The 19,649-nt window shown below is 52.9% G+C and overlaps 1 protein-coding gene across 2 annotated transcripts; it reads left to right on the forward strand.

Moving 5' to 3' along the window:
- Positions 1-9,169: 9,169 nt before the first annotated feature.
- Positions 9,170-19,541, forward strand: DLK2 (delta like non-canonical Notch ligand 2). 2 transcript variants are annotated; one of them, XM_050314295.1, is made up of 6 exons: positions 9,170-9,287; positions 11,830-11,931; positions 13,539-13,602; positions 15,466-15,596; positions 16,194-16,338; positions 16,873-19,541. In XM_050314295.1, the coding sequence occupies exons 2-6, from the start codon at positions 11,859-11,861 to the stop codon at positions 17,648-17,650; spliced, it is 1,191 nt and encodes a 396-aa protein (XP_050170252.1). In that variant the 5' UTR covers positions 9,170-9,287; positions 11,830-11,858; the 3' UTR covers positions 17,651-19,541. The 2 variants fall into 2 exon arrangements, with proteins under 2 accessions (XP_050170252.1, XP_050170251.1); XM_050314294.1 differs by lacking the exon at positions 9,170-9,287 and adding an exon at positions 9,529-9,664.
- The last annotated feature ends 108 nt before the right edge of the window (positions 19,542-19,649 follow it).

Genomic DNA, 19,649 nt, shown 5'->3' on the forward strand with positions numbered 1-19,649 from the left:
GGGACTTCAAAAAGTCAATACATTTTAAATTTGAAACCAAATCAATCCATTTATTCGCTTCTGAGCTCAGCCGGGTACTTCTTCCATTGCTTCTCGTGCCTGGTGCATAGACTTACCCTCTGCTTCTATCCTTTCTTTCACTAACGTCTCATGAATAGATTATACACACAGTAAATAATGGAGCCTAGTCCAGAGGGAATTTGTCCAGTCAAGAAAAGTCCCGATAGTATTTGTACGATGTTCTTCAATGTACTACCACATTTGCAAAGGCTTCAGATTTGCATTCAAGTAGTACCGGTCTCTCAGCGCTGCAAACTCTGCCCAAACGGTCCCCTCTCTTACACAATAAAAGACAGGTGCTCAGCAGGACCCCACTTCCATGACCTTGGGAATATTGTGCAAAAACGTCTGCTGTGCACCCAGCAAGTGCTGTATGCACCACACCACGCATCAGCCATGGATATTTCAAGAAAGCCTTCGGTACTTGTGCCCCCATAAATTCTCCAAATCCTCCCTGTGCTGGAGTCAGATAACAAGCAGAAGGACAATGGCTCCAAGAATCCAGGCTGCCCATCTGCTCTGCACTTCCAGATTCTTGCTTCCACAGCACCAGCTGATGAAATTTTCATAGCTGATGAGGTTTCTCATTTCCACCGGGCCTTGCTGCCTTGGAGCCTTCACAGTTGTGGCCTGTTCAGGTTTCTGTGGGTGCGCACCGGTGGCAGCAATCATGAGAGTATTTTGCTTTCTTTCGGTGACTTGTCGGAGTAGGATCTTCAAGCTTTTTGCAAGCCTAGGTGAAATAAGCCCTGCAGAAAGGAGAGTTGGATTTTCAGATGGCCTTGTCATTCACTGCTTCCATTAAATTCAACTCTTCTCAAAACAGATCCCAAGGTCAGACTGCCAAAGGGAACTGGGCTCGAGCTGGCTGAGCACCAGTCACCTGCTCTGAGCACCGAAAAACACTCTTTCCTCAGATCCCAAAGGCTTTGATTCCCGGTCCTTCTCCCTCTCCACATACATCCACCCTGCCTTCCCCCATATCTGGTATGCTTGTGAGCTGGACTCACCACTGCCCTGAGCCCAGAGATGTGGCATGATGAGGAAGCATGACGTTAGGTTGCATTATATTCATTTATATAACACCATTAATACCAAAGTGCAGCTCCCTGCTAGAGCCAGTTGCTCTCTAAAGCCTCTGAAGTTCAATTAACAAGCACCAGGTAATCTAACACTTGACTCCCAATAATCCTTTTATTTTAAGGGGCCTCTGGCGGATGTAAAGCCCTCAGCAAACAGTCCTGGAAGTACATTTGAGATTCTCTCAAATAACAGCTGAATTTATAACCCTTAGTGGAGAGCAGAGAGGAATCTCTTCAAAATACTTTCCAGCCGGCAGCACTTTATATAGACCCTTGTAACTGAATAAAAGGAACCCCTGGAGGGGCAGGTGCCACCCTGTGGAGGGACAAATCCCTCCTAAGTGCCTACAGTCTTGGCTAGGGAAAAAGCAGATGCCAGAATTAATGTCTCCCCACCAGAAGAAGGCAGTGCAGGCTTGGTCCTCTCAAGTTTCCCACCAAATCAGGTCAAGCAGGGAAGATGGTGGGTGCTGGACCACCCCTTGGTGGCTGCCTTGGAGGCTGTCACCTGCCAGAGAGTTGCATCAAGTCCCATTTTCTCCAGCTTGGATGCTGCAGTACCGAAGGGATACACTTAGGAAACAATTGCCTCCTCCACTACTTCTCTAACTCCAGCTGCACAGAGGATTCCCCCCTAGACCTCAGCTGGGAAACACTCAGAGGCCGAGCCCACCAAAACCAAAAAACTTGAGACTTATTTTGAGCAGAATTTTCACTCTGGGATATGCCAGCACAAGAGGAACTCAGCACCCAAAATTAACAGCATTTCAGGAACAATAAGATCAGTGAAACACGGCCAGCATGGGACAGTCAAACAAGTCTGTGGATGCCGAATTGGACAGCCAAATACATCCTGCCAGTACGCCTGGAGCATACACCTACCAGAAAAATACACCCCACCAATAAAACAGTTGCTAACAACATACCCACGTGTATAATTCAGTCCATACCACTACACAAGAGTGAGGGTTGGGGCTTAATTTTAAGTTGAATTGAGATGCCATACTCGAAAAAAACCTGGAGTCTTTTCACAAGCAAACACTTTGCTGTCAGGATCCCCACCATCGGTGGCTGAAGAACAGAACTGTGCTGACCCATCCCAACCCAAAGTGCTGTTTGCCTTATGGGACTGCCTAAAGGCACCCATGATGGTTGGGATGTAATTGTGCTGGGCACTGCACAGAAAAAAAAAAACACGCACAATATCCTGCTCCTGAGACTTGGATCTCTGAACCTCTTGAATCTCTCTCAAAGCCTCCCTGGCAATACAGAATGGAGGCAATACAGCCTCTGCATGTTTTGTATATTTATAAATGCATATGTATAAAAATAGAATAAAATAAATATATATCAGTGACCCCTACTGGCCATTTCTAACTAGCCACAAAATTGTGCAGCAAACAGTGAGCTCTTGCCTCTTTCCCTGGTAAAGTATTTCCATGTGAGGCAGGAGCACAGGGCCTGGCAGTGGTGTATTTGCACACACTTTGTGCCAGCTGCATCACTCCTGGGAGCAGGCAGCTGAAATTGGGATTTTCTGACCTCAAGTATTTGGTTGTGGCATCCCACTCATTTCTCAGCTCACCACCAGCTCCATGACATGATCCCAGCTCTTGCACTGAGCCCTGCACAGGTGCTTCCACCTTTCACTCTACATGGCTCTGTGACTTTACACAGTGTATTCTTCTGGAAAAATTCAGTTCCCAGCTGGGACCCACATCACAGGTACCACTGCTCCTTCAGGTGAGCTCCCTACAGAAGGGGCTGCCCCAGTACGGCAGTTTCTCCTCCCAACAGCCTCGCCTGAGTCCCATCAACACTCACTGTAAAGCCTTCACCCCAGTGGGTGTTAAATCCAATATGAATGCTGCTGTGCAACAGAAACTGAAGGGCCCACTCATGCCAGGGATTTACCCTGGTGAAGGAGTGGAGAGAACAGGCGGGATGGCTGCTCTAATGCAAGGCAAAACCCTGTGGGAGGCAAAGGCTAGAGTCACCATGTCAGCCTCAGACCAAGACTCAAGGGACTCTGCCTCTCTTCCCCTTCGTCAAAACTTGTTTAGCTTGTCATGCTAATACAGTGTTTGAAATGAACTGAGTTCAAAGTATGTGGAGAGGAAGGGGGAGGATGTCTGACTGGAGAACATGGGGAGGTGGCGGCGGGGTTAGTTGTGACGCTGGCTTTCCTCCACATGTGCAGGCAGATGGGGCTTCATCCAGGTTTGGACAGAGCATTCACCTATGTGCAAGGGGAGGACACCACACACTGGGGTGTTGGGTTTGGCACTTCACTACGGTACACAAATGGGGAGGGAGGTAGCTGACCCCCCAAGCCCTCTGAGGGCAGAGCAGGGACTCACGGACTCTTTCAGGTAGAGGCACACACACGGCTGTGTGTTGTCTCCCGAGGAGCCCTTCTGCATACCCAGTGGACGCCTCCAACTCACACAGATGGGTTTTTTCGGTGAAATCTGCAACACTGCTCTCCCCAAGCAGCTCTTGTTGTTTATAGGGACGGGTCCAGGCAGGCCAGGGAGGAATTACCTTTCTCTAGGACACGCTTGGTGCTTGGCTGAGCACACTGCTTCTCTGCTTCACGGGAGCTGCTGAGGGCCAAGGAGACAGTCAGTCTGCAATTAGCCTCCCCCCCAACACTCGTCCACATCCCCTGGGGCTGCTAATTATGGACTTCTCTGTAGCCAGAGTTCAAGTCTTTCTAAGCACAGGCCATAGTTTTGTAAAATGACCTTGAAATTCTCTACAACAGGCTTGCCTGCCAAGTTTCACTGCAAACACCAAGATATGCCAACTTCTGTAAATACCCAGGAGCAAGCTCAGAGGCAAGCACTGAGGAAGCTCAAAAGATTTGCTTCAAGAGTCCCCCATTAAATTCTTGCATGCTCCCGGTAAGATTAGGAGGTTTCATTGCTAGAGCTGCCAGCTGGAAAGGCAAAGGGAGACAGTATAGCTGAAGATGGGCTTCAAGGCACCCACAGATCTGTGCCAGCAAGGGAATGCCTGGCAGACATCTCCTTTCCATTCCAGTGCTTCCAGGCCTCCTCCCAGCAGCAGGAGGCAGGTGGGGAGAATAGGTACACCCCCTGAAGTCGGTGCCCTTGGGAGAGCCCTGACATTAGCTGTCATACATGCTCGCGGAGGGAAGCCAGAAATCACAGGGCAAAATAAGATCCTACTCCTTCTCAGTGAATTCACAGGGGTTCTTTGAAGGGGGGCTAACTCAGCCTGTTGAGCTGTGGGGGCGCAGGTAAAACACCTTTTCTCTAACTGCCCTCCATATATACCTCCATCTCTTTCCCTCCCTCTTCAAGTCTAAGTCATTTTGTCTCCAGTATTTAAGCTTTCTTCCCTCTCTCCCCTGGTGACTTTGTCTTGTCCTGGATTGAAGTACTTGGCGAATCTGTATTTCAAAATAACGTGTGACTTAAGTTTACTTTTCTAGCTACTCACGGCAGGTTTGGAGGCTGTCAGGTACTCAGCTCAAACCTGTTACAATGACACATGCATTCTCCCACACTCACAGGATTTGTTTTAGTGGAGCAGCCCATCAGGCAGTCTGATTTTATCTAGTCCCAACAAAACAGATGCCTGGAGGCCAGTGCAGGGTGCAGACCATCCCTCAGGAAGCAGCAGATGTGATGATGAGGGACTCCCTGCAGCTGGCTCAGAGAGGAGGAGAGTCAAGCTGGTGATCAGAGGCTTGGCTCTGAACATCTGTGTATCACCTCTCCCAGACATTTCAGGCACTAACAGAGTATCCCTACAGTCCCTCCCGCCTTGGCCTTGGTGATGGAAAATGTGTGCTGGGCCACCTCTCTGTCCAGTGGATATGTATGGATGGGGCCTCCTCAGGCCTAGCATCCTTCCTTTCCCAGGACTGGGTCTGCATAGCTGAGGGCAAGGTACAAGCATTGCCCTGCACAAAATTACTGAAGAACCTGCCCTTGTGGAAAGCTGCTACTTATTCCAGGCCCAGAACTCATATTCAGTGCCCTGGAGCAAGAGGGTTTATAGCTCTTTGGAGTTCATTTCTATTTATTCTCATTGTCTATACAAATGTCTAGTCAGGCTTTTTTAATGAATGCCTTTTCTTGTTACCCAGTGGCAACGAGTTACCTGGATCATCAGTGTTTAGGATAAAAGCGATCCTCCCTGTCATTCATTTTGATTGCAGTTATTTCTCATTTTGCCTTATGTCCTGGCAGGTTGCAAAAGAAGCAAATAAAGGTGGCTCATGCCAAGCCTAGGCAGTGTTCCCAGGGACTCCGGGGTTACAGGGAATGTGACACTGGGCTTGGGCAGCATTCCTGGAGACTTTGGGAACACATAGAATACATCCTGGGGTAGCCCAGGGTGGCTACCCTTAATGTAGTTCTGAAACGTAGGAAGGTGAATCCAAGGGCAGCTCCCATTCAGTGAGACACCCCTTGCAGAGCCACCAGACTAAGGGAATTGGGTACTTCCCTTCCAGTGGCATTTCCAGTGGCCTCAGTCACCGGACCAAGGAAGGTTTGAAGGGCTTTTGGAGGCTGAACGGCACTTCTGACACTAGAGAGTGAAACTTAGGGCAGGATGACGCAGGGATAGATTCACCAAGACCACAGCTTGTCCTTTTCTCCATCGTTCCCCAGATCTGCCACAACAGTTCCTCTGTTGAGTGCACGCATTGTTGTCTGCCAGCTCCACAGAGTGGCAGATCATTGAGCTGGTGCAGACTGGGAGAGAAGAGCTACCTTCGACCTTCATCCTCTCCCTGCTTCTTTTTCGCCCACCCCCTCCACTTCCCTGCTGAAGGCACAAACACCTACTGCCCATGGAAGCTATTTCTAAGCAATCCCGGGCATCTGGGGAATGAGGCTCTGAACAAATATTGGAGCGTGCGTGTGCAGAGAGTGCACACACACGCACACACACACACGCACAGCCACAGTGCTGCTGCGAAGTCAAATATAGACCTTGTGGAAGGGGAACAATGGCCGGGGTTGGGTTACATGGCTGTAGGGCCAGCGAGCTGCTGTTTGTTGTGGGCTGGGGTGGAATGGGAAAAGCAAGGGGGGTGGGATGGGGGAGAACATTTGTTTTAACCTAGAGACCCTGGGCTGGTGCCGTGCATAGGGCGGAGAGGGTGATCTGGAGCAAGAGCTGAAGAGGATGATCATCTGAGTTGGCAGCTCAGAGGTGCTTGCAATCTTTCTCCATCTGGTTTGTGCTGCTTTTCTGCCTCCCTTGAGAGATTAGAGTGGGCAGGAAGGGTGAATTTCTCTGAGATTCTGCACAGGGAAGAGGTTCTTTATCTCCTTGCTCTGGGGAAGGCTCCTTGGTGGAGGAGAAGAGGCAACATCACCTGTTCCCTCAGCCCAGCATCAGCTTCTTGCCCCTGATGTCTGGCTGCCTCCAAGGTGCAGGTTCCAGACGCCGGAAGAAAGGGAAGCAGCTGCAGCTGTTTTTGACAGGTAATTTCTCCCTCTGTCTGTGGGCGGTGGAATGATGGCAGGGGACGGAGTCTGTGTCTGGCATGCACTGGAGGGGGAGACCAGTACAGAGGTCGCTGCAGTTCCCATTCCAGGTCCCTGCTTTGTGGGATTTCCTTCACCAGAGGGAAAAGCTGTAGAGGGACTCTTATGGCTAGGAAAAAATTCTTCCTAATTCTGACCCAGCAGCTGTTCCATCTGAGACGCCTCTAGGGATGGCATGGCAGGGATCAGAGCCCAGTAGAGCAGGGTCTAAGCCAAGCACAGGAATCTCCTCCTCAACACCCATTTCTTAGGTCTGCAAATGGACCTGCTCTGTTTGAATCATATTGGGCATCCAGGGACTGACAGAGCAAGCCTGAGACTCAGGATTTTGCCTGGGAATGGGGCAGGAGCCCTTCAGTGTGGAGGAAGGAATGCACCCAAGGTCCACATTGCTTGGGGTTTTCTTTTGGTCCCTTCTGCCTTCTCTGTATTCAACTTTTTTACTCCCCTCCATCCCTATTTGGTTCTGTCTGTGATACTCACATGCAAAGCCAAATGTCAAACCCTAAAACCCATGTCCTCAGACATGCCCATATCCTCTCTTCTGAAATCCCACCTTGGTTTCTGTTCTTCGTTCCCCTTCCTCAGCACTCAGATTTTCAGCAACCAGCTTTAATTTAACTCCTCAGCCTGGACAGCTCTCACTCGGTGCCATGGCTCTCACCTCCAAGAGGAGCAGCACAGGGAGAGCCACATGTCCCGTTCCACTGACATGGGTTAGGACCCCATGTGCCTCTGCTGCAGCACTCATGCTGTGGACACAGATACTTATGGATATCAAAATATGTAGGGGCTCTTCTGCAGGCGCCCTCCTATCTGCCCATTTAAATGCACACACAGCATCCAGAGGGCTTTTTTAGGCACATTTAACCAAGTGAGGTTTAAGAGCACCCAGCCAGGGCTGTGCAATGACACTGCAGTGCAGCATGGTCAAGACCAGAGCAGATTCCAACAGATTCCAGTGCAGTAGCAGGTGAGGATGTTGCAGGAGGTGGTGTCGTATCTGAGACAGTCAGTGTAGGTAGTAGGATTTCAATGAGGAGGTGAGGATGAGGCTGAACATCCTACACTCAGCATTGGAGGTGTCAACAGTAAAACCTTGGCCTCCAACCACGACTGGCAAGGAGTGCAAGGCCGGTTGCTGTGGGGGTCAGAGGATAAAGGTGAATCCTCAAAGGTCCTAGAACTGCAGTGACTAAAGCAGAGGCTGCCTGGTTTTAAAACAAGTACCAGGAGCTGTGCTTCAGCCTCAGCCTCACCCTCTCCTTTTTGCTGTATGATAGGAATCAGGGCTCTAAAGCAGGCTGAGCTGGCTGTGAAGGATCTGGGGCTGAGAATGGATGGAGAATCAACAGAAAGCATCTTAGAACAGAGCTGGTGCATACCTGGCTCATAAATACCAGAAGAGCTGATGGAGCAGCCTGAGCAGCAGATTTGGACCTCTCTGTCTGTCCTTCAGGGAACAGTTAGGTGAGGTGATGGAGACAGGAGGAGGCAGCAAAGGAAAGGAACAGAGCTCCTGACCAACAGGAGAGCAGGAAAGAGGCAGGAGAATGGCAGCTCCCCCAACGGTGGGCAGGGTGGTAGGCCCCCATTTTATTGCTCAGTCATGTTATGTTGTCCAGACATGCTGAGGATGGAGCAAGCAGAGGTCCATAGTCAAAGACAGCAGAGAGCTGGGCTTTGATGGGGCTGCTGGCTGCTGGGCTGTCCCAAGGTCTTGGGGCCTGCAGGCTGTGTAGTGCTGATGGGGTTGTCAGGAACTGCAGAAAGTCAGAGGAGTGGGGGGTGGAGAAGGTGAGAACAGATGTGGGTTGAGCTTTGTTTAATGAGATTAAAAGAAATGTGGAAGCATCTACTAAGTGCCTGTAGGACATGGTTCTTCTTCCTTCTTGGTGGAAACAAAGCAAACCTTGTGGGGTGCAGGGGTCGAAAAGGGCTGGATGAGGTGAACTTGTAATCTAATTAAGGATTGCTAGGACCTTTTGAAGGTGACAGATACAATCATGTCTAGTAGCAGAAAGGCCATGCAAGATGAGGAGGAGACTGGGCAGCTGTTCCTTCTGAAGATGTGGCAGCCCAGACCCTTTTCCATGGTTTTCTTATTGGTCACCGAGGTGCTGGTGTCCACGGCTTGTGAGTGGCAGCGAGAGAAGTGCTGGGAACCACAGCTTCGCTGGTTACCTTCTTTCTTGTGGGGCAACCACTCCACGTTTCACCGTTACTTTAAGGATGGGGCTTCTTAACCCTAGAGTTTGCCAGTGGAGGTGTGTTAGTGGCCCCCGAAGACATCAGGGAGAGAGGCTGCAGGAGGCATTTTTGCTTATTATTATTGTTTTTCAGATAATGTGAGCAATTATTTTTTCAGATAATCTGAGCAAAATGAAGGCTCAGATCATCGGGCACCTATTTCTGAGAGAGGCGGAGCGCCCCACGGGAGGCCGGCCGCAGCGGGACCGAGCTCTACCCAAGCCGGGGGGGGCGAGCGCTGCAGTCCCCCCGAGCCCCGGGCAGGGGTCTCCCCAGCAAGGCCGCGTCCCGGGGGGGGGGGGGGCCGCCAGAACGGGACAGCCCTCCATCCTCTGAGGGTCCTGCTTGGGCGATGGTACCGGTGAGCCCTCGCAGGCGCAGCCTCTGGGGTGGTGGGGGGCGGGCGGGCCGTGCCGCGACCCCCCCTCGCCCCCGGCGGCGGGAGCAGGGCAGGGGTGAGCGGGCAGGGCGGGCCGGGTCGGGGGCTGCCTGCGGTTTGGGGCGGCGGGAGGCGGGATGTCCCGGGGAGGGAGCGGGGATGTGCAGGCACACGCAGCCGCTGGCAGGCGGCCGGGGCTGCTCGGCGGCGGCGGCGGCGGCGGGCGGAGCGGCGCGGCACACGCGGCGGCAGCTCCCTCCGCAGCCCCGCGCTCCTCAGCCCCGCCGCCGCCGCACCGGGCATGGCCGCCCCCCGCCGCCGCGCCCCGCGATAGCCCCACGACCCGCCGCGTCGCCGAGGTGAGCAGGGGGACCGGCGGGGGTCGGCGCTGCAGAGACCCGCAGCCTCTCGAGACGGCCCCCCTTTCTCCGCCGCCGCCCCGGCCGCAGGGGGATCGGCGGGGCTCCCTGGAGCCTCCGCTCCGGGGACGGCCGTGGGGTTGGGGTGGAGGGAAGGGCACCCCCGCGGCCGTGTCCCTGCGGGGGGCACCGGGGCTTGGGGTGGTCCCAAAGCCGCGGGATGAGGGGGAAGGGGGAAGGGGGCGCAGGAGCGGCGAGCCGCAGCGGCGCGGCATCCTCCGGGTTCCCACCCCTGCCCCCGGACACTCAGTCTGGAGTGGTCCCGATATCCCTCAGACTAGAGACAAGGTCTGATTGCCCCCGTCCTGGGACTGTCCCTGATAGCCCCCAACCGCACAGAGGTCCCTAATACCCCCGAGGGGGAGCTTAATAGACCACGGAGGCGTCCTCGCAGCTCCTGGAGTGCTGGTAGCCCCCAACTCGGCCAGGCGCAGGCAGAGGAGTGGGACAGGGGGACCTCCCTCGCCCGTGTCCCTGCGACCCAAAGCCAGACCTGCCCGGTGGGAGCTGCTCACACCTCTCTTGGGCACCAGCTGCCCCCCAGGATGCCGGGGTCTGGGGCGGCTCTGGGGGGGAAGCTGGGAGCAGCACCCGTGGGGTGGGTATGTCAGGATGCCTGAGAGGCTGTGCCTCGAATGGGGAGCCATGGGGGAAACTGCCTTTGCGATGACATGTGGTCGGAGGTTATGCTCCTCGCAGTCCTGACGGAACATGATACTGGTTTCAGCCCTAAATTATTTTATAAGTTTCACAGGAATTGCTTCACCCTCCCCTGAAATGCAGCAGCTGTTTGCCACTGCCCAGTGTTTAGGGGCAGGAGGCAAAGGAGGGTCCTGCAAGCATGGTGACAAGGGAGCTGTGAGGAGGGAGAATGCAGCAATCTGTGCTGGGATTTGGCTGGGGCAGTGACAATAACATTCTGTAGCCCCTCTGAAAATGCTGGGTCCTTCATGGGTGATGGTTTGTTTGCTGGAGAGATGCTTAGAGCAACATCCTTGCTTTTGAGAGCTATAGTTTAGACAGGTGAAGCTCTTAGCAAGGACCCCAAAACCTCTTCCTGCAATGCAATACACTTCCTGCAAGTGTATGTATAGGTGGGTGGGAGGACTTCTGTCCCCATCTGAGAAGTCTTTCACGCAACTATGGACCCAGAACAGCCTTCCGAGCTAAAGAGCCAAGCTGAAAGTGGAATGGCCCCTGTTCATCACACCCACGCAGCTGGATAGAATCTCCTTCATACCTTCACCATTCTCCTAGCAGAACTGTTTAACCCCTCCCATCTCATTACAGTAATATATTTATGATATCACCCTCGAATTTCCTGCCCTTAACAACCCCAGAAGGCTGGGAGGGAATGAAGCATTTTTGGAAAGTATTTAATGTTACTTCAAGAGGGCAGGAGGCAGTCGGAAAATAGATGGGTGCAGGAACCTTGGGCTGACAGGGCTCTCTGCAGGACAGCTGAGGAAAAGGACTGCACCTAGCGAGAGGTGCGCATTTGGCTTTCCTCCCTGGGGCTGCAGCCCAGCTCTAGTGCCTGTCACTTCACTCTCTTGCTTAGACAATGGAGAAGGGCTGTCTGCTCATCTGCTAGATCCTACTCAACTCCCTGCTTTCCCGTAGGATTTGAAAAGCAGCCTGGGTGCTGTAAAAGAGACTCAGCCCATCTGAGTGAATTCATTCAAAAAGTACAGTAGGGACCTCATTTAACATGAAGCTGGAGCTTCCCAGATCTAAGGAGGGAAGATGAAGGTCTCCACAGCTGGGCTGGTATTTCTGGAGGTTTCTGCTCCCTTGACAGCAGCTAGCAGGGGCAGGTGCTCCAAGATGTGGTGTAACAACTTGAGCTACTACATACTCGAGATTGAATGTGCACACTCAGTTCTCCTGTACATACATTTTTAAAGGCTTTTTGATTCTTAGTGCTCCAACACTGCCTTAGAGGAAGGAGTCTAGAAGGACAGAGAGGAGTATGGTGACAAGTCTGTACAAAACTGGATGTTTCAACTCAAAACTCCCAGGTAGCAGATAGGAAGGGATGTGTGAAGTGAAGCCGTGGTGTGAGCCAAGGGGTTTTGCTGAGCTTGCTCTTTTTCTCTCTCTAGGTGTTCATCTCGGTGGGGCCACACTGACCATGCTCAGGAGCTTCTGTCTCCAGCTCATGTCCTTGATTTGGATCCTCTTGGCCCATCACCAGCTTGTGCAAGGTGAGTCTCTGTAGACATGCGTTGTTCTCTTTTATATGCATCTTTCCAAACCTGTCCGTGGCATCGCTGAAGTCTCCTCAGTTTTCCATGCAAAATAGAACTGGCTTGACCTGGAAGAGCGGAAAATGCTGCTCAGCCATCGATCACCTGGCAGGTGACTGGTGGCAACTTTAGAGACCCTTGCTCTGGTGCCAACAGGGGTGGCAGTGTCTGAGCAGACTGGCAGTGAGAGGTCCTGCTGCTCTGTTTCAGTGTGAATGGATTCCTGAACTGATGAGCCTATTCGGGGAGGCAGGGCGAGGGGAAAGAAGGTCTCAAAACTGAACACCTAATCCTGGATCCAGTGAGATGAAATCCCTTCCCAAAGATTAGTTTACTGTCCCTCTGCTCCAGATTAGCAATAAATTGCCAATGCCATCTGCCAGGAGAGATGATTACAAATAAGAAAGGTGATGATACCCAGGTTTGGGGCTGAGCAGTCCCAGGATGCTGCTCCAGCTCCACAGTGACTTGTTTTGCGAGGCTTTTATCCTGAGCAGTGGGACCTGCTGCCTCACTGCAGCAAAATCACATGCATGGAGGATTTCTTCTCCTGCTTTCTTTCAAAACACTGCTTGGGGAAAGCCTGAGCACTCCTCTTGGCACGGGGCTTTAACCTGTCTCAGTCCAGGATGGAGGAGCTCAGTCAGGTAAGAGTGTTCATCTCTTGGGCCTGGCCCAGGATTGCACTCGGCTTCTGGAGAAACTTTCTGCTTCCTGATATTTGGTCTAGTTCTACTGCTCATGGAGCTGGAGTGAACCACAGCTCCCCTGTGGAGTCAAGATGCAAGAAAGTGATGGGGGAGAGGGGAAGGTGGAGATGAAAGGGGACACCTGGCTGGAGAAAGCAGGCCAGCACCAAGCAGAGGACAAGAAGTAGCACGGTGAGGCCATGGCTCAATTACAGTCTCTGGGGCCTTTAAATAAATAAACAGAACTGGATACCTGGCCCCATGTGATGCCCAGTCCTGCCTCCCGATGCTGGAAGGGGAGTGCTGGCAGCTGGGTCCTGGGGGAGGGCAGGAGCCCCAGACAGACTGGTTTGTGTCAGTAGCTGTCCCTGGGGATGGCAACATCCTGGGAAATAAAGAGGAACCATTCTTTCCATTTCCATCCTCAGTCCCTCTGTGCCCCTTGCAGTACCTGGCCCTGAGCTTTCCCACCATACTTGCTGCAAGACAGTGGGACCAAGGTCCCAGGTGGGGGAGTCCCTATTAGACAGGTTGCTTTAATGCACTGGCAACCCCAGCTCTTGCCCAGAAGGGCCCAAAATCTAAGGGAAGCAGCAGAGGGAGGGTGGGGAAGATGACCAGAGAATGAGTAGTTTTGAAGCAGAGTCCCATTTCTCAATAAAGATGGTGTTATCACTACTTGGGTTAATGTGAAATCTTCATCTCCTGTGGGGCACCCAGTCACTGAAAGGAAGATACCCCAACTCACAGCTCTGGGGAAGGACAGGTTGAGCACTTAGGAAGGAAAAAAGAAACTGTGAGCCAGCAGGGCCATGGGCAGATCTGGAGTTATCTATAGTCTCTGCTTAATCCAGCTCCACATTACCTGCTTTGTAGGTGATGACTGCAGTAAGCGCTGTAATCTCGCCCACGGCAACTGTGACCAGGATGGGAAGTGCAGGTATGGCTTGTCTTCGACTCTCTGCTGCTCCTGACTGTAACTGCTCTCCCTGCCCTGTTGCTGTGTCCCTCATGTCTACACTCCTGCCCAGAGCTGAAGTGCCTCCTCTTCCACTCACCCACATTTGGAATCGATGACTCTGCTCTCTTCTTATCTGACACCCTCTGGAGTGGGAGATTTTGATCCCTCAGCCTCTTCCTGGTGCCCTCCAACCTTTGCTCCAGTGCTCCCAGAGTCCCCATCTCCACATGCTGACCAGTGTTGTTCTGCTGAGCCCTTTTTGTCTAGAGGGGAGCCTAGGGCAGCCCGGCTGTGCCTGGGTGATTGGAGGCAGCCTTCAGGCTCAGATATGATGGGGAAAGCCATCAGGCAGCAGGGCAGCCATGGGGTTGGCCAGCTTGCATGGCCTCCTCACTGCCTGAGGTGGAGATGCTCTCCCTGGGGGCATGGAAGAGAAGAGCTTCCAGCATGCACATAACTGAGGGCATCAGGGGTCCCCTCTCAGCAGCCTGGGCTGTGGTGAGGATCTCTGGATGTTTTCATAACAGGCTTACCAGCAAGCTGGGGGCTACTGCAGCAGAAGTGCATTTGTGATCCCTGGCATCAGCTCGAGCTGGTGCCCAGATCCCACAGGGTCAAGGCTCAGGGAGACTTGTTTACCTTGCCCCCTCCCTGGTAATTTTTAGGTTGCCCATCTGCCTTTTAGAGAAGGGGAAGAGTTGATGATACCTGCTCCCTGCAGGTACTGGGGGGTAGGGCTGTCCACAGCCTTCTGTAAACTCAAGGCTGTCCAGGTATGAATGCTGTTCCCCAGACTTTATCAGGCACACGGTATCACCTCCATTCCCATCAAAAAAACCCTCTAATTAACATATATATTTATTTTTTAAACTGTTTTCCTCATTCCTCATCTCTTTGGAACAACATGGAATGACAATAGGCAGCCCAGGTGTGAAAGTGCAGCCTTGGGCCAGCCCAACAAAGTTGCAGTCATCACACAATGCACTGAAATGAGCCACAGCCATGATTATGAACCCCCTTCCTTACTCTAGAAACTGTGTTGTTTTTGTTAGGTTTAATTTCATGCTGGTTTGAGTGTAGCTTTTGTTGTGGCTTGGTGCCACCTCCACTCAGCTTTAATCTTGTTATCACTTGCTTTCCCCCTTAGAGCTGGCAGGTCTGAGGGATGCCTGCCACTGGAGCTAAGTAAAGCTTGGCTTTACTTAGCCACTGCCACTGCCCTACCCTTCTGGGACCAGAAGGCTCATTGTGTGCTGCGGGTTTTAGCACTGTACTGCCCTTGTGAGCTGGCTAATAAGTCTATTCTGTTCACGAGCCATGGCAAGCAAGGTTTCACAGCTGGATTACAGTGCACTTCAGACGAAAAATGACACACATCATAACGCAAAGGGGTGCAATGAAACACGTGGACCTCAGGGCCTCTTGTTGCTTTCGCTCAGGGAGTTCAGGGTTAGGGATGGGCTTTTCTCTGCCTGTGAGACTGGCTGTGCAGTGAGGGAGGTGCAGGAATTGCTGAGCTGATGCAGTGGTGTATACAGATCGGCTGGCTGGAGGAAAGCAGAGGGACGTGGGCAGTAAAAGTGAAGCTGCTGAGCTCTGTTTCTGGCCCCACCCTCCCTGGCTGCAGAGGTTGAGTGCTCCTGCTCTGTCTATTTCCTTCCTTGGACAGATGAGGTGCCAGTGCTGACCTCCCCTGGAGGAGGGAGCCAGCAGGTCCATGGGGGGCTTTGGGAGAGTTTCTGAGTGCTGCCGTGTCTGCAGTAACCCTTCATGACACACAGCCAGCTTTTCCACAGCCCCTGATTGGGTCTTATTGTGCTGCTGTGCCCTGTCCTCCCGCAGGTGCGATCCAGGCTGGGAGGGCGAGTCCTGTGAGGAGTGTGTGCGTATGCCGGGGTGTCTCCACGGGACGTGCCACCAGCCTTGGCAATGCATCTGTCACAGCGGCTGGGCCGGCAAGTTCTGTGACAAAGGTGAGTCATGGGCTGGACATCCCAGCCTCCGGTGCTGAGGGCAGAAGCCCAGCACACCCTCTGTGGATACGTGAGCGAGCATAGCCAACGTAGTCAGAAGCCACCTGGGTGGTGCCACTTGGGCTGCCTGGGAGATAGGATGTTACCTGGCTGCTACAGCTGGAGCCATTCCCTTCCAAAAGAGGGAAAGCTGCCGGCACCTGCTCCCTGGCTGCATGGCAAGAGCTAGCATGACACTGGCCAGCCTCAGGAGATGGAGCAGGAGAACTCATTACATTTCTCATGGTGTGTCAGGACTCCGAGCAGCATCCCCTGCCTCCCCCAGGGCTTCCTGCCTTCAGCAGGTAGCCGGTGGACTCCCCTTCTCCAGCCTCAGAGACTCCTTTGTAGCATGGGGTCTCCACTGGCTAGAGAGATGGCATGCAAAGCATCTTCCGTGACCACACAGGCACTGCACTTCTGTTGCTGCAGGTGCCCATTGACAGGGTGGAGGGAGAAGCTCCTGCCATTTCTCCATCCCCAGTGGGTTGTGTTTGCACTAAACTGGCCACATCAACCTTCTTTTCTGCGTAATTCACACCTTTTCTTTCTCCTCAGACATACACATCTGCGAACACCAGTCCCCATGCCAGAATGGGGCTCAGTGCATCTATGATCGAGATGGGGAATATTCCTGCTTGTGTCCAGAAGGTTTCCATGGAAAGGACTGTGAGATGAAGACAGGGCCTTGTGAGAAGGCAGGGTGAGACACTGCAGTGTTAACTACAGGCAGCATTAATTTCGGGTCACACACTGCCAAGTGGAGGCCCAGCTTGGCTCATTATCTGTGGATTTCCATGCACTAGTGGAGTTAAGCCAAAATCATCTTTGGCTTTGTTTTAGTAGTGTGCACTGCATGGTCCTGCTGGGACAAGGTCTTTGTTGCAATCTGAGCAGATTCCTGTCCGTCACTACTGTAGGTGTGATGAGCTGACACCTGTCATGTCTTTGGGGAGCATCAGGAGGACATGTTTCCTCATCAGATCATTTCTCTGAAGACTTTCCCTGGTGGGTGGTGGACCCATGCAAGGTCACAGCCTTTGAGGAGGTCCCACAGCCTCTCACTCAAGGAGACAGAAATTCCCACCCAGTCTTCTCCTTGAGATAGCTGCTCCCATGGAGAGAGCTGGTGCTGGACACACCGGCCATGCAAGCAGCTCTGCATGTTTACCTCCCTGGGGTGAGGGAAGTTGCTTGCATTCCAGGGCCATGACCCATACTTGCTCTCTCCACACAGGTTTCCATGCAAGAATGGTGGGCAATGTCAAGACGAAAATGGCTTTGCCAGCAACTTCACCTGCCGGTGCCTCGCTGGCTTTGTGGGGGCTCTCTGCGAGCACGACGTGGACGACTGCCTGATGCGCCCCTGTGCCAACGGTGCCACCTGCCACGACGGCATCAACCGCTTCTCCTGCCAATGCCAGCTGGGCTTTGAAGGGCGTTTCTGCACAATCAACATCAACGACTGTGCCAGCCAGCCGTGCAAAAATGGAGCAAAGTGCTATGACCGCATCAATGACTATGACTGCTTGTGTCCTGACCGTTTCACTGGCAAAACCTGTGAGATCTCCATCCCCGAGCCCACCTGGTCTCCACCCTACCACCCTGCAAACCACGAGAACGGCGGGGCTATGAAAAGCACCACCAGTGAGATGCCAGGGGTGACGCAGCCAGAGCCTGTCAGGACCGTGGTCACGGGGCGGCGCGTGGCCAACCACAGTGAGAAAGAGCCGGGGGGAGGGTTGTTGAAAATCTCTGTGAAGGAGGTGGTGACCCAAAGGGACTCGGGGCTGAGTGAAGCCCAGCTGGTGACAGTGCTGGTGTTTGGGGTGCTGACAGCAGTGCTTGTCCTCATCACTGTCCTGCTAATGCTGAGGAACTGGCAGAGGGGCCGTCAGAGGTCGAACTGGTGCCAAAGCCCTTCTCAGGCTGCAAGGAAGCTCCAAGACCAGGAGTGTCAGGTGGGCATGCTCAACACCATCTTGATCGAGCCAAGGAAGACAACAGAGCTGTGAGCTGCGAGGACTCTGATCCAGGCCCTGGCAGGTCATCATGCTGGCAACCCCTCAAACTGCATCCTGGGGAGCCACACTGTCACCGGCCAGGCACTGGGGAAGGGCTTCCAGGGCAGTGAACACATCAACGAAACCCTGGGTGTTGAGCATTGGTGTGATGGCCCTGCTCGGGTCTGAGCTGTCTCCTGCCAGGCTGGCTCAGCTGGCACCCACAGGCACCTGAAGGTGCGCACATGCAGCCCATGCCATGCAGCGCCACTATCATCTGACAGGAGCCCTCAGAAACAGGACAGGCAGTGCTGAGGAGGGCACAGCCCTCTTGCAAGCCGAAATACTGCCAGACCCCTTTGTAACTCCTCTCTGTGACTACTAGGAGGGGTTCGTCCTCATTTCTGCTGGTGTTGGGATATTTTTTCTGGGGCCTTTGGGATGGTTGCCTCCCTGCCCCAGTGACTGGATGGGGTAGTTTCTTGAGGCTGTCATTTCAGATGCCATGTCCCTAGGGAGCAAACAGACACCTTTGCTCCCTGGTCTTGTGGTTCTGAGCCAGTTCAAAGAGACTCTGAAGACCATCCGAGGTCTCCTCATGCCCTTCTTCTGCTCTGGGTGATGCCCCCTCCTCTTGCTGTCAGACTTGGGGTTACAAACATGCTTTGTACTTTTCTCCTGACAACCCAGGGGTCTTTTCCACTCACTTACCAAGCCGTCCTTTCTGGTCTGGCCACAGATGACCAAGCTCCTCCGCCTCTGCATTGTGCACTTCTGCCTCACTATTTGCTCCCCTCTGAGGTCCTCTGGGCCTGAGCTGGTCCTTCTCACATCTGCTCACAGGTGAAACTGGAGATGGACAAGGCTGGAGCTGTGCTGTGGCTGGTTCAGGAGTAATACAAGGTCCAGGTCCTCCTTTCCTCTCCCATTCACTCTGAGGCAGGCAGCTGGCACCAACCTTAAAAATCAGCCATTGCAGTGTTTCTTGATACAACAAAGGCTAAGCTCGGACGGTGGATGTGAGGACAGGCTACCATGCCTGGAGTGACCATAGGAAGCAGCCACGATACTGCCTTCTCCACTATTGCTAAAGCATGGCTAAGAGGAAGTAGGTTGGTCAGGTCACTTAGCCTTTGTACTAGGTCTATTCCTGCCTTATGCTGGTCTGGTGTGCAGCAATCAGTGTCTCTGCCAGGGCCAGGGGCTTCTGTGCCACCTCATGGGCAGAGAGGGCTAAGCAGTGGGGTGTAAAAACCCCCACAACCCAAACCCTACTACTGGCTTGTAGGGTTGCAGAGCTGGGTTTAACATGGTGCAAAGAGAGCTGAGAAGTGAGCACCCAGGCAGGAGGGAGACCCAGGAGAGGGGACTGGAGCTTCATCAGAAAGATTATTTTTTTAATACATGGATGGATGATGTACCTTTATCAAATAAAACAACTACAAGCCCAGAAACAGTGTATCAGAGAATCATAAAATAATTTCAGTTGCGAAAGACCTCTGGACACCCACCTCCTGCTCTCAGCAGATCCAAGTGGATCAGGTTGCTGAGCTACTTGTTTTTGATGAGTATCTCCATCACTTCCCTCAAGAAGGCAAACCCAGATTGTGGCTGCAGAGGTGGAGATGGCTCCTGCAGCCTCAGGGAAAGGAATGGCACCTAACTCAGGACAGCACAGCAAAGTGTGTACAGGCTAGGTGTCTCCAAGAGTGTTGGGAAGAAGAGGAAAACCCAAGACCAAGTCCAAGGGTGCTAATAGGAAGAGCAAGATCCTAAAACTGAAAGCAGCCATGGGTATGTGCAGCTTGGGAGCAGGGCAGGAAGGACAGAGAGTTTCACTTAAAGAAGCGGTCTTGAAATAAACTAGCTTTAGAGGCCTTTAATGTAATTGCATTCTGGCCTTTAGGGGAAAGCCTTCTCCACTGTAAACTAGAGGAAAGCAGCAAAGTCTCTGGGTGCAACCTTCTGGGCTTGGAAAGGTCAGTGCCTTCTGAAAGTAGAAGGGAGCAGG

Source organism: Myiozetetes cayanensis, unplaced genomic scaffold (genome assembly GCF_022539395.1).
Source record: "Myiozetetes cayanensis isolate MyiCay16 unplaced genomic scaffold, myiCay2020 scf2-11, whole genome shotgun sequence".
NCBI classification, from domain to species: Eukaryota; Metazoa; Chordata; class Aves; order Passeriformes; family Tyrannidae; genus Myiozetetes; species Myiozetetes cayanensis.